The 13,895-nt window shown below is 43.8% G+C and overlaps 2 protein-coding genes across 3 annotated transcripts in view; one reads left to right on the forward strand and one right to left on the reverse strand.

Moving 5' to 3' along the window:
* Positions 1–11,511, forward strand: part of BRAF (B-Raf proto-oncogene, serine/threonine kinase) — an 84,836-nt gene extending 73,325 nt beyond the window's left edge. For both annotated transcript variants that reach the window (XM_051640536.1, XM_051640543.1), the window contains one exon: positions 3,216–11,511. In XM_051640536.1, coding sequence (XP_051496496.1) covers positions 3,216–3,238 — 23 coding nt within the window. In that variant the 3' untranslated portion in view covers positions 3,239–11,511. The remainder of the gene's footprint in view (positions 1–3,215) is intronic.
* A 680-nt stretch (positions 11,512–12,191) lies between these two features.
* Positions 12,192–13,626, reverse strand: NDUFB2 (NADH:ubiquinone oxidoreductase subunit B2). The gene is made up of 4 exons (XM_051640903.1): positions 13,508–13,626; positions 13,075–13,219; positions 12,904–13,004; positions 12,192–12,270 (listed from the first exon to the last, which is right to left on the reverse strand). Exons 1-3 carry the CDS (start codon positions 13,576–13,578, stop codon positions 12,933–12,935), a joined length of 288 nt encoding a protein of 95 aa, XP_051496863.1. The 5' UTR covers positions 13,579–13,626; the 3' UTR covers positions 12,192–12,270; positions 12,904–12,932.
* Between the last annotated feature and the right edge of the window lie 269 nt (positions 13,627–13,895).

Here is a 13,895-nt window from a genome sequence, read left to right on the forward strand (position 1 = left end):
GTATCAAGTAAGAGAATACTGTAGCAACTAACTTGAAAGGGCTCTGCAAGAAGTGTAGATTTTAAAATACTATCCATCTTTTGGAAAGGAATGTCTTTGTTACCAGTCAAAGCAAATATCCAAACTTCTGCTTGGTAAAAAGCACATCAAATGTCTGTCTTGCAATGAATAAAAATGTGTATTTCCACATCCCAGATTGCTAACTATGTGGCTGGTTTCGTAGGTGATCTAATTTGGAGCAGCCGTGGCCCAGCTCTTCACCCTTGCGCTGGAAGATGCTCTCCAGTTGCACAAGCCCATGCTGCACAGTTGAGTGGATTTCTCCTACCACCAACAAAGCAGCTCTTCAAAAACTGGTTAGAAAACTCTCCTTGCCCACCAGCCTGAGACAGCATTTGGTAGGTCAGCTCCTTGAGCCATCTTGCCTCAGAGGCAGATAGTGCCAGTGTGGCACAACAGGCAGGTCATTGCTCTACTGCTCAGGTCAGAAGGGAGAGTGGAACTGCCATAAACCCAGTTTAAATTAGCATTGACTGTTACAGAACTGTGTCAAAGATTTAGCAGAGCAGAATCAGGATGATCCTGGTCCTGCAGGATAGGGCATATTGGGTCATGTGTCTAAAGCTGGCTTCGTTTTATCCATTCACTCCTCTCGGGCAAGATCTACTTGTCCTGCTAGAAAACAGTGAACTACTTAATTTTTCTGTGTGCACCTAGGTCTTAGGAAGAGGTTGCCTGTGTTCTCTGGCCCTCTTCTACAGATAGTGTTTCTTTCAGAAGATAAAAGAACTAGCTACAGATATTTTCCATCTTTAGAACAGAGAGGGTGACATAGTGTTGTAGCTACTCCTTAGGAAGTCCTGTCAACACCTGGCAGGAGGGAGGATTTCTGTACGTGGATAGGATTAGCCATCTACACTCCTCATCTAGGGAAAGCTGTTACTGGTAACCATGTTTTATACATGTTCAATCAACATAATCTTATTATTAGATTAACATGTCACCTATTTTGGTCTCCCATTGATGTGGGATTGAATCAGCACCTGAATTTTGAATGGGGGGATTTAGCTTTAGCTTGTAAAAGAAAATAAAAATCTTTGCTAAGGCTTTATTTAAATGGAAGAAAGGTCGGAAAATCACCTTTTTATAGCTATCATTCTATCTGAAATGCTTCTGGATTTCTGATCCTCTTTTTCCACTGACCCTTCCCAATTAATTGTTCATCTTTTATCTTCTGAAATCCCTATACAACTATTAAAAGCTGTATTATTACCAGAAATGGGCAGAAGAACAAGATGAGTAATGAGGGAACAATCTCTTGTTTATAAATTGATCTTTAATCAGCAGTTTAGGAAAGCAGACTGAAAAATAAATTAAGTAGAGCATGTTTTGAAAAGTGTAGCTAAGCATGAATGTCATTCTTAAAAATTAGCCTCATAGGCAGTACTTGATGACTTTTTTGTCCTTCTCTGAAAAGAAAAAAAAAGTGGGGGTGGGGGGAGTTGTTAAAAAATTTAGATGTTTCTAGAAGATGTTGTGAAGAGAGCTGGGAGACAGTGGAAATGTACCAGAGAGAAGCAAAGAAAACTGCCAGATATTCAGAGTGTTTTAAAACAAGGTTTTTATCTGTTAGTAGAACTAGTAAAGCAGGCAGTTAGACCCATTGTGAAGCTTTTGATCTTTTGTTGTTATAACTTAGAACTACTACCATAGTCTATGAAGACACACAGAGCTTGAGGTCTGTGATAGGCCCCTGTGCCAGCCACTCTTACTTTACACCTTGGATGCACTCCCTTCTCATTTTCTGCCAGGCACAGAGCCTTCTCTCTCCCTGCTTTCCTCATGTTCCCTTAGATCAGTTGTATCAGCTGTCACTACCAGGCCCTGTAGATGCCCTTTGTTCCTCCTTCCCATGCAAACTGCTGATCATTTCCTTGGTTCCCTTCTTTATGGAGCAGATGTTCTGTGGAAGTAATACTATCAGTCTAAAAATATGTTTGCAGGGATATTTCTGGTTTGTTTCCAATATTCAGAATAAGAATCTTAAGAAAAACCAACACCAACAAAACACTCGCTCTTGGAAGGATGGAAGGACACCAAGACAGGGAGCAATTATTTGGATATAATGGTACTCACACACTCATGTCGACCACAACAAAAGTGCTCTTCTGTCAGTCCTTCATTTTTAGGAGAGGTCTGAGAACTGCTTTCAAGAAACTTACCCAAAATTCATGTAGGGCCCAACAACAGGGAGTTGTACATACATTTATTTTTCTCCTGCTCCCGAGTTCTTTTGATTAAGCACAGTTGGATAACCTTTCCTAAAAATCCTATAGAATGCGACTTCTTTGTGGGCAGCAGGGAAATTTTTTGGCTAAAGTATAAGATTAAGAGGATGACTATCTTAGTTTCAGCATCTACTCAGTTCCTCGCAAACTTGAGACTTAGGGCAGTGGTTTTACTCTGTGCCATAGTTTTATCATATTCAGAATGGGACATGGGACTACCAGTCTATCTCATGGCATTTTTGGAGATCATTGCATGTAAAAGCACTGCATAGAATTATTGTTTATTCAATATTTCTGAAGAATCCATGGGGTTCCTTTGTTGTGCCCCCTTATTAGCAAGGCATAATTTCTGGTCTGGGAGTGAGGAGACAATCTCACCATTCTTTTTTTTTCTCACAATAGGTTGCTATGTTGGTCTCTAAATCAGATTCTAGCTTTCTTTTATACTGGTTTGATATTCAGGCACTTTATTGTATATGGTCTTGAAACGTTAATGGGTGTGTCAAGTTGTTCTTTGTTATTAGAACAGTTTTACAGCAGATAGAAATCAGTTTGCAATCTGATGCATTTGTTGCAATTGTTGCTTTTCAGGAAGATATATGTGCAATAGGGAGTTTAAAGTGAAATTAAACTGACACCTTTTTATTTTCAAATGCATGTTGAATTAGACTTTGCTTGAACTTTTAAACCCCTGTCCTGAGAAGAATGGGTACAGCTTGCTTTCAAGAAATTCTTTTTCGGTCAAGCGTGCTGGGTCTGTATTCAATGTCCTTTCACTGTGTATTCCTTTGTGCTTTAGTTTTAACAGTTTGCATTTTTTAACATCTTTGATATTCAACCTAACGTTCAACTAGGCTGGAGAAAATCTCTGACCACCTAGGAGCTGAAATCACCAATTTAAACCAAGCTCTTGTCCTCCCTCTACAGGAGAGTTTGCAGCGTTCAAGTAGCCACAGCACCATGGCAGCACCCACTCTGTTATTTAAGTCTTGTGTTCCTACAGTTTCTTAACATCAAAATTCTATTCTGCTCCACAAAACCTAAAGTAATTTAGAAAAGATATCCATAAGCTTAAAAGTGGAGCAGAATGGAACTGCCAGTCCAACACAATGGGAAAAAAAGTACCTTTTTGGGAACCAGAATCCTCTGCTGCCAGTGTTTCTCCTTCAACACAAACCACCACGTGCATTCGGAGACCCGCAGTGGCTGCCTGTGCCGTTGGCATCATTCCCAGGAGAGAGGAGAGGGCACTCGTGGTTTGACTGTGGTGCTCGGGCATGAGGGGATGGAACTGCTGCTGCAACTTAGGAGACTTGCTTTGGATGGTCTGCTGGTCGGCTTTCTCCCTCTAACAACGTACCATCAGAGGCTGAGTATCTGATGAGTGCTAATTTAAATGAATCCTCCTCCCTTCTCATCTTTTGTTTTCCTGGTGTACTCACTGATTTATGGACAATGCAGTATCCCCTTTTCACTCTGTGACAATGTCAGACGCCTAAATCTCTCTATGTTATTGGGTTTTATTCCAGTAAAATGTAAAGTATGGGGTGATAGGAGATGGAGAAGATGTTACTCCAAAGGCGAAGTGGTTAATCTGAAGGAAAAGGGGATGCTGCTGCACCTTTTTTCAGATTTACTTTATCACTTCTTCAAAAAACAAACAACCACCAACTGTAACCTTCTCCTTTTCCGGTATTTTCTTGGTGTGTGCAAATACAACGTCTTTTAGAAGGATCAGTTACATCCTTCTTTTGTTGGTCCAGCAACAAACTGAAGTTAAAAAAAAAAATAATGTAGCAAGATTATCCTCTTTTATTTTTTCTTTTTGTATCATATGACACAATGTATTTATCAAAGATGCTACCACAGCATCTGAAGTCTGTAGAATTCCTGATACAGACTGTGAATGGTGTATGTACCTACTTTAAAAGTTTTATTTTAAATGAAGGTGCAGGTTAATGCCAGGTACCTTACCAATATGTAATGTTTTCATAAAAGGGGAAAAAAGTTCTCAGGTTGAATTGAATACAAATACAAAACCCCCTAGAATTAGACATTCCAAAAATTATGTTTTGGTACTTTCAAGAGCTTTTTTTTTAAAGGATTTTTATCCTGTTAACTAAACGTCCTCTAATAAGTGTGTGTGTAAACGTGGAGCATCTTGTCCTAATGGCAAGCTGTTAGATCAAAACAAAACGGTACTTGCTGGATCCATGCTGACTACTTCTCCTCTCATTGCTTTCTTCCCTGTCATCTCTTCCCTTTAACTGTTTGTCTTTCCCTTTTGTACACTTTGCAAACTAGGATGAAGGTGGTGGTATCTCCATTAGAGTGCTCTGTTTTCCTGTCCTCCAATCCTGGTTTTCAAATGGTTGGTAGCTTTTTGACAAGTTAACCAGTCAGGGAAAAAAACAACTCAAAGTTCTGCACATTGTTTACCTCTAGTAGAATATCTTGTGATGTGATCTGTTTGCAGAGTTCTCTGGTATGTGGTATTACTTGTAAATTATTTGTACAGAAGCAAGTCAGACCACATTAGAAAGAAATTAAAGCTCAGACAGTTTTCAGAATTTGATTCATACCTGCCCTGTGCCACTCCCTCCAGGTGAGGCAGGAGAACCAACCCCCCAACCCAAGCTGGGAGATTCTTGCTGGGGGGAGATGGAGGGTGTTAAACAAAATAATGGCAAATAAATGAAGGAGTTAAATGTGTGTGAATGTGGTGTCCGTGCTAAACACGGGTGTATTGGGTGAGGACACTGTCCTTCTCTCCCTGGGGGAGCTGGACTGTTTCTGTCTGCAGAAGGTTGCTCCCTGGAGAAGGGAGAAATGCACATTGGTAGTGGGACATGCTTTTAAAACCCTGGAGTTCTGTGGTGTTGCTGGTAGTCAGTTATGCTTGTCAGTAAGTATTTACTGAGGTTATAGGGACCAGACTAATCTGAAGTGGGAATTATAACTGAAATACTGTGTATTCATATTAATTCCACAAACATTAGCAAGACAGCAATAGTGAATGACTTAATAGTCACTACAAGAATGAAGTGATTCATGTTGGTACATGAATAAAATTGATTTTGTGTACAGGATGCATTTTAAAAACAAAAAAAAAAGAGAAGAAGAAAAAAAAAAAAGCACAAATTTTTTCTTGTCTGCTGTGGGTCTTCAGATGCTGTAAGGTTTTTTCCTTATTGAGATTGGCAGGAATTTAAATAGTAGCAATAGCCACTTTACAATGTGGAGAAGGTAATGAGTGAGCAGTGGTGCGCCTACCAGTGAAATCAGAGTGCTCCCTCGTGATCATTTGAGGCCAATACCTAAGAGGTGGAAAGAGCCTGGGGCCACTGGGGTCAGCAGGCAGGCAAGAGCCTTTACAAACTCCCAGAGGGTGAAGTAGTCGCTGCTCATTCTCCCTCAAGCCCCTCTATGGTTTGTGGCCTAATTTGTACATGTCGGACATACTGGAAATTAACGTTCTCTCGAAATAAACTGTTATCGGAGCAAGAATGTACAGGTGGTTCAACAGTCATTTGTTTCACAGAGCTTGTTGAAAGCCCTAGTTTCCTTCCATAAGGTCATGCTGGCAGAAGATTGTCTGCTAAAATAGAACTGTTAGGAATTTCATTCTATCTTTGCTTAAAATGAACTTATTTTTGTGAAGATTCTTTACTCGTTAGTCTACAATATGCTTCTTGAGCCCATAGGAAAAGCACAAGGAAAGTTGCTGTCCTTGTCCATGCAAAGCACTTTATAAGTAGCACGTGATCTTTGGGGTTTTTTTACTGGGGTTTGTTTGTACTTTTGGTTTTCTGTTTTGTTTTTTTCCCTGAGGAATGTGCAAGTTGTTGGCTGCTGTTTAGAGAAGTCCTTTCAGAATGCATTTCTACTGGTTTTTACATTTGTTTCCCTCCAGATAGCTGTAGTAATGTGTGTTTTTCTGTAAGAGGTCCCATGTAATACGCAAAACATTGGAAGAAATTTGATTTGTAAATAATTGGTATTTTTATTTTTTCCCAATCTTTGCCTTCAGGAGTTTTTCTGGATGTTTTGCATGCCATCAGAACCAGTCTTAAAGGTGCTCTGTAGATGTTTATTGAAAGGGGAGGTAAGAAAAGACAAGAACGGAGTGCCCTGTATGGCAGTGGGATGAAGGAAGTAAACTCAAATGCCCAGTAGATTCATGTCTGTTACACCAGATTTCTTAAGCTTCCCTGTGGTGTCAGAAGCACAAGCACATGCCGTAGTATGGAAGTGTTAGCACTTATTTCATGTGCACGTGTTGGGACAAACAGAATCACAGAATTGTTCTGGTTGGAAAAGACCTTTAAGATCATCAAGTCCAACCATTAAGCATCTAGACAGCCATACTGCTTTTAGCTCTACAGTATCTACTATCTAATAATTATTTGCAAAACTACCAGTATCCAGTCCCAGCTATTCATGTCTTTATTAATCACACGTACACCTTTCCCTCTGCCTTTCCTTTTCCATACAGTTAGAAGAGCCCTGTTTTTTACATCTTCCTTGCTAGCACAGTGTTTTTTCCTGTGGCATATTTGCTGGAACTGGAACATTGTAGTGGAGCTTAGACCCAATGGTATAAGGATAGAGGCCTGGTTATTTTGAAAGGAATTTCTGCATGAATTAAGTCCTACATGGACCCGGATACAATTAGCCCAGTAATTTCTTTTTTGCTAGACTCGTGCGGGTCATTGAATTAACCCACTTCTGCTTTTTATGCTTATCTAAAATAATCTTTTCTTGTACCTGAATCCTCTAGCAGCAGAATGAGGCCAAGTACTGCTATCGCATCATGTTCTCTCAACATCACTTGGATTAGTATGTGCTCATTAGAGACAGAATTTGGCCCTCATGACATAAAATGAATGAAACACTGACTATTCATAAGTACCACATGTTTCCAGAAATGCCAAGACTCGGGGGAAAACGCAGTCAGGATGACACATAAATAGGTTTGCTTCAGTGTTTGCCTGGTGATGTAAGTGCATCTAGCATTTTACAGAACATTTGGGGAAGCTAGATCCCCAGAAACCTCACAAACATGTACAGGTTGAAGTTTTGATAGCTGGAGGGGCTACATTTAGGGAAGAAGCACGTAGACATTTCACACTTCCACAGCCAGTAGATTTCACTCCCTTGTTGACTGTGAGTGCAGCGTGTGTAGCACAAACTATTCATAGTACTGTAGACATCGTGTCTTCTGTCTGTTGAAAAAAGAATCACCAGTAGCACAATGCAACAGGCAAAGCTTCCAGGTACAGTCCAGTTCAGTTAGAAAGCAGTTGCTAGAGTGGACTGTTACAGCATCTCTGGGAAGGTGCTGGGTGTTCTGGTTTTCTGTTACATGTTTTACTCAGAAGTTTATAAAATGAACTTTCTGTTTACTGCAGCCTTGTTCATGTGCCAGGGGAGGATATTGGATATTAGGAAAAATTTCTTCACCAAAAGAGTGGTGAGGTATTGGAACAGGCTGCTCAGGGAGGTGGTGGAGACACCAGGTGAATATGGTGTTCTGAGAGATGGTTTAGTTGTCACGGGCATCTAGGGCAGCCAGTTGGACTTGAAGGTCTTTTCCACCTTTGATGATTCTATGATTCTACATGCATAAGCCCTTCCTGTTTGTATTGGCATGCATTTTAAATAATCTTTCTTCGTTGCTTCTTTACTTCTTACCTAGTAAATAAGATTTTCAGAAGAGCAAAGTTGTTAAAATCTTTTCTTTGCGTTTAAGTTCAAGGATGCTAACACAGAAGCTACTAAGTCAGCAGCACCGTGACAGCAGTAAATAACTAGGAAACTGTGGAAGGAGGAAACTGGGAAAACTGCAGAATATAGAGTACACCAAGAGTGAAATCAGGTGAAAACAGGCCTATCTCTTTACTTCAGAAAAGAGAGCTACCAAGACCCTCTCTGGTAAATGGTTTACATAGGGATTTCCCAAAACAGTCTTTGCAGTTTGCCAAATGATCATGTGCCTTCACAACCTTAAAAAGTACAACAGAATGTAAACCAGGTGCTTTGTAACTAGAGTGGTGGCTTTGGTTTACTTCTGATGCAGTAGTCTTGTATATAGCTATTACTATAGATAAGATAGTTTGGAGTTGGTAAACTTCTGTAAAGGGAGGGCAGAGAGCATTCCCCAAAATACCTGTGATTATTTCAAAGCTTAGGAATGGAAGGATACCCAATTCAGTTACAGTAAACCTGCTGCTTGAAATCTGCTCTATCAAAAGTTAAATGAGATTCATTTAATTTAAAAATAAATAAGCCTTCCTCCTCCTCCAAAGGCACAAAGAACTTGTTGGAGAAAAGTAATAGAAAGCTCTGAAGAGGCCCAAAGTTACACTGTTACAGCATCTTGGAATGAAGTAGTAGATGAAAAATGAGCACTAGATGAGGAGAAATTAATGGCTAGCACTCATGTAATCTAAGTTCACATATATTAGACCATACAATTAATTCCTTGTCCCAGAAAGCGCAATTAATTTTGTTTTCTGAAATATCAGCAGGTTTCCTTAGTTCTTCCTCCAGCCTCTTGCAGTTTCTTCACGATGCAGTTCCTCTTCAGTGATCACATACTGTCATTGCACATTAACCATGGGATATGGTAGGTGTCTTGTCAGCTGAGGGGCAACCAGTATGTTTTAATTTGATTTCTTAAAATTTGAAACTGGTTATGTAGACTTCTGGTAGTACCTACATACCAATGTCATATTTAACCTACTTGTCCATAAAGGAGTCATAAGTTTGGGTATTAGTGCTTTTTCAGATATTTTCCTTTTCTTCTTTGGGGCAAGACTGTGGGCAAAATGGTTATAAAGTTATTGTCTAAATGCACAGTTCATACAAAATATCCGACCCATTTTAGTTTCATTTTGTTCCTTTTAGAAAGCAAAGTGTAAAAACATTTACTAATGTTCCAGAAATTATCTGGAATCCTTCTTCCTGCTCCAAATTCTGCCCTTACAGTACACTTGAGACAATGGAATTTTGTCCTTTTTTTTTTTTTTTTTTTAACAAAATCACAAAGAAACTCTTTCATTAAGAGAAGGGAGCTGAAGGGAGTGTTTAGAACCTGGTGAACTACCTAGGCATTTGCTTCATTGCATCACAGCAGCAGAGTGTTCAGCTCATCCAGCCTCCTTAAGAGCCCACGGTGGCCTCTCTGGTCATTTTGTCTAGTTTGTCATATTTGCAGCAGCCGTAGTTTAGAATAAGTCTTGTGTGACATTCATTTTTGAGTGAGTAAGCCACAAAAGATAAAAAATAATTGTTTTCTTTTTTTGTTTGGGTTTGGAATACAGTTGGGGCTTGGTTTTGTTTTTTTATAAATGTCATTCTGTGTTGCATTTTTGTGTTCACCCGAGTTGAAAAAAAAAAAAACCTGTCTGTGTGTTTTGGAGTTGAGTGGGACATTAGGAGAAGAAATGAAGCCCACCACCTGGGCATGGATGGTGGGTCTAGGGGGGCAAAATGGACCAAACCTGGGTGTTGGGTTATTTGGGGATGGTGGGGGTTTCCGAGGGCATAATTTAAAGTAACTCTTGTCTAAAATAAAATGTAAGTGCAATAAATGTGCTTTTTTTATTCAAAGCTGTGAACCTTTAAGGGGAAAAAGAAAAAAAAAAAAAAGAAAAACCACCAAAAAAAATAACAACAACAAAAAAAGCATATCTTTCCTTCATGAGCCTCATGTCCTGCCTGCCTCTCCACACTTCTTCCCCCCTCTCCACACTTCTCCTCAACTGACAGAAACCCAACAGTGGCCAACTTGCATGTGTTGGCAACCCCATTTAACATTGCTTTTCTTCTGATCTCGTTTGTTGGGATTGGGGAAAGCTCTGCCCTCTCCTTCTTGCCCCCCTTGGAGCCCCTTTGGGATCCGCCAGAGCAGGATTTACCCCTACTCGGGATGCAGAAGCCAGCCCACCTGCACTCTCTTCATCCCAGCTGCGAGCACAGGGGGATTCCTCCTGGCCCTTCCTCCTCCAGTCCCAACTTCCCTCTCCACCTCTTTTCAGGTGAAGTGGCCACCTCCCAAGGCCAGGCAGGTGACATTTCTCTTAAGCAATTGCAGAAGTAATCGGTCATCAGCTGCCTCATGGGATCCCTTTTCCCCTTTATCACAAGACACATGCAGGCTGGCCACTGTTGCCTTCTCAGACTCTGCCTTGTTTTGAAGGAGCAGGATACACCTGTTTGTTGTGCATGAACTTGCACCGTCTCTCTTTCTGACTGGAGCGCAGGCTGCTTTTCCTAGTCTAGGAAAGGTGCCCCAGTCTCTTGGGGGGTTTCCACGAGAGGCACAACCCGTATGTTTCATTAAAAAGTGATGGAAGGTGTAGCACTCGGTCGTTGGACCCTGTGGGGGCGCCAGGAGGACTGGCTTGTTTAAAGTGTATAGATACAGAGATCTATATCCTTTAAACTTGATTATTTTTATATATAGTCAAGACAATGGCATTACCTCATAATACAGAGGCTTGTTTATGAGAGGCAAAATACCTAGTAAGGAGAGGAAAGGGAAATTTATATACAGATTTGATTTTGTTTGTTTGTTCCTTAGTGCAATGAAATGTGTCCCACCAATTTAAACTCTGTGCTAACACAACATTCCTTTCAGCTGTTGGTTGTTGGTTTTTTTTTTGACCACCAGAGGTTTTTGAGGGGCTTATGACTGCGAAGTAGAAAGTCCAGTCTGGTTACTTAAAAAATAAACAAACAAACAAAAAACAATTGTGTTAGTAGATTTCCATAGCTGCTTTTTAAAATCTACAATGGAGTAATTGTTTTGAAACTTGTATTTATTTTTTAATTCATAACAAAATGTTTATTTTTGGTTTTCTGTTATATAGGTCATGGCAACTCCCATTCTTTCCTTCTCAAGTTTCCCCTGTAATTGCCAATACAACTTATTTTTCTTGTTTGTTCCTTTCCCTTTTACTTTTGTTGTCCCTTCATTTGTACTTTGGAGTTTTTTTTTTCTCATGTAAATTTGTACAATGGGAAATATTGTCCAGTTTGGTTAGAGAGCATGGAGACTTAAAACATATTAAAATTTGATAGCTGAATTCAGATTGAAGAAAACTATTTCTGTGTAAAGTTATTTAAAGAACTCTGTATTATATAAAAGGCAAAAAGTTCTATGTACTTGATGTGAATATGAGAATACTGCTATAATAAAGATTGACTGCATGGAAAAGTCTGAAGGAGATAATTTATCACGTAATTCACAATTCCTCCTCTCCATGAAGTGCCACTAAGTGCAACTAAGGTGCTTAAAGGGAGTGTATTTTGCTGCTCTTCCTTTGTAACTCCAGACAGAAAAACAAACAACAAAACAACCAACCAGCCAAGAGATGCCTGGTGAGCAACCCATCTCACCTTCATCTTCCTTATGCTGAACTGCTGCCTCCTCAGCTGCTGTGCTTGGCCCTCTGGAGGTTGATAATACCCAAGGGGGCTTCCCCCTCACCCTGGGGAAAGCCTGGCACCTTCTTGGTCTGTGTCCTCTTCAGGGGAACATCCCCTGCTCCCTTGACAACTGTTACTCCAACTGTTATTTGCTGACAAGAATTCACTCGTCTTTTAAGTTAGCTTCTCTGCAGCTCTAGCATGGACAGGTTTTACTTCTCCTCACCCTTTTTCATGGTTGTTTAGCAGAGCTTTAATGATTGGATTCTTACCTACTGTGCATTCATGTAAGCTTTAAATCTGTGAACGTGGATATATTGCTTTATTTTTTTTTGGTTGGGGGGGGCAGCACATTGCACCTCAAACACTACAGAGGCTCCTGTGGACTCAAGTATTCCACCTCTAAAGCTGTCATGTTCATTCTTCAGAAATCCCACTCAAACAACAAGTAACAATTTAGCTTAGGGCTTGTTTACAATCAACTTTTTATTGAAATAAGGACCGAGGAGCCAAAGCTTTGGTTCCAGGGGCTTCTAGTTCCAGGGACCTGCAAGGAGCAAAAGAGAATCCTGAGAACGTTTTCACCCATCCTTTTTCCACCACTGACAGCAGGGCCAGGACCTCCACAATAGTGCCCGTGCTGCCCCCAGCAGCAGCTGAAGCTTTTTGTTTTAGAGCCATCATGCAACACAGCACTTTAAGAGAGAGGGTAATTAAAGAATGAGAAACGAGCAAAAGCCTCAAACCTCTAAAGAGGACAACAGCACAGGTTTCTCTCTAGAAACAGAGCACCAGGTTTAGGTAATGCTGTGTCTATAGAACAGCATAAAGGAAGTTTTTAACTCGTAGCAGGTTAAGCTACGACTCCGCTATCAGAGTTTTTCTGCTGCAGCCTTGTTGCCAGAACCGGAGCGCCAGGCCTGGAGCCCTCAGGTGCCCGACAGGAGCAGTGTGAAGGCCGGCGTGCCGAACAGCGCCCACAGACCCCGGCTCTCCGTGCCGCAGGGACCGGGCACACCGGCCTTGGGGAGCGCGGCCACCCCGCTGCATTGAGGCCGCCAGGGCGGGCAGCGAGCAGGGCCAGGCGCCGTGCCCGGCACCAAGCCCGGGAGCTCCGGAGCCACCGCAGCCCGGCCCGGCCCGGCCCGGCACCTGCAGCGCTGCTGACGGCAGAGCCCACCTGCCCACGGGGAGCGCCGGAGCCGTCTCCTACTCGTCGTCCGGAGGGATCCCGAGCTCCTCGTCCGTCCAGGCCGCCGGGTCGGGGTAGGGAAAGTGTCCCTGGGAGAGAGGCGCGCTCAGAGCCGGCCGCGGCTCGGCCCCCCCGCCCCCCGCGCCCCGCAGGGCTCACCAGCACCATGTCCGAGCTGTGCCAGAAGTGCCAGAGGATCCAGAACCACATCAACCCGCTGATCAGCTCGCTCTGGATCACCTGCTTCCGCGTCAGCTCCGGGAACTGCCGGTACCGCGGCGGGATGTGCACCCCGCCGCCCGCGCTGCAACACACGCACCGCTGCCGCCTCGCCCCGCAGACCCCCAGCCCCGCACCTCTCCCGCCCCGTCCCGCAGCTCCCGCAGCCCCGCACCGCTCCCGCCCCGTCCCGCAGCCCCCGCAGCCCCGCAGCGCTCCCGCCCCGTCCCGCAGCCCCCCAGCCCCGCACCGCTCCCGCCCCGTCCCGCAGCTCCCGCAGCCCCGCACCGCTCCCGCCCCGTCCCGCAGCCCCCGCAGCCCCGCACCTCTCCCAGCCCGTCCCGCAGCCCCGCACCGCCCCCGCCCCACTCACTGCCGCCGCCCGGCCGCGGCGCTCCCCGCCCGCAGCAGCCGCCCCGCCGAGCGCCCCAGCCGCGCCAGCATGATGGCAGCCCCGCCGCCCCGCAAAGTCACCCCCGGCGCCTCCCAACAACAGCCGCGGCGATTGGCCCGCCCCGCCGCCCGGCCCTGCCGCCCGCGGGAGGCGAGGGGCGGGAGCGCAGCACAGGCCCGCCCGGGGGGACGGGCACCCGCGGAGTTCGGAGCGGGGCCGGGAGGCCGCGCCGGCTGCTCGGCTTTCGGAGAGGGGCTAAAAAGGACAACGGGGCCTCGGCCCGGCCCGGGGCCCGGTTGCGCAGCCGTGGCGGGGCGGCCCAGCCCGGCGGGGCTCCTGCAGCAGCGCCCGGTGCGGAGCCTCCCCC

This window comes from Apus apus, chromosome 1 (genome assembly GCF_020740795.1).
Source record: "Apus apus isolate bApuApu2 chromosome 1, bApuApu2.pri.cur, whole genome shotgun sequence".
NCBI lineage: Eukaryota > Metazoa > Chordata > Aves > Apodiformes > Apodidae > Apus > Apus apus.

Excerpts from the sequence above, each read along its gene's own strand:
- NDUFB2 (XM_051640903.1), bottom strand. The coding sequence starts at position 13,578 with ATGCTGGCGCGGCTGGGGCGCTCGGCGGGGCGGCTGCTGCGGGCGGGG. Across the intron at positions 13,220-13,507 it reads GCCGCGGCCGGGCGGCGGCA|CGCGGGCGGCGGGGTGCACA; the intron begins GTGAGTGGGGCG and ends CGTGTGTTGCAG. Across the intron at positions 13,005-13,074 it reads ACAGCTCGGACATGGTGCTG|GGACACTTTCCCTACCCCGA; the intron begins GTGAGCCCTGCG and ends CCTCTCTCCCAG.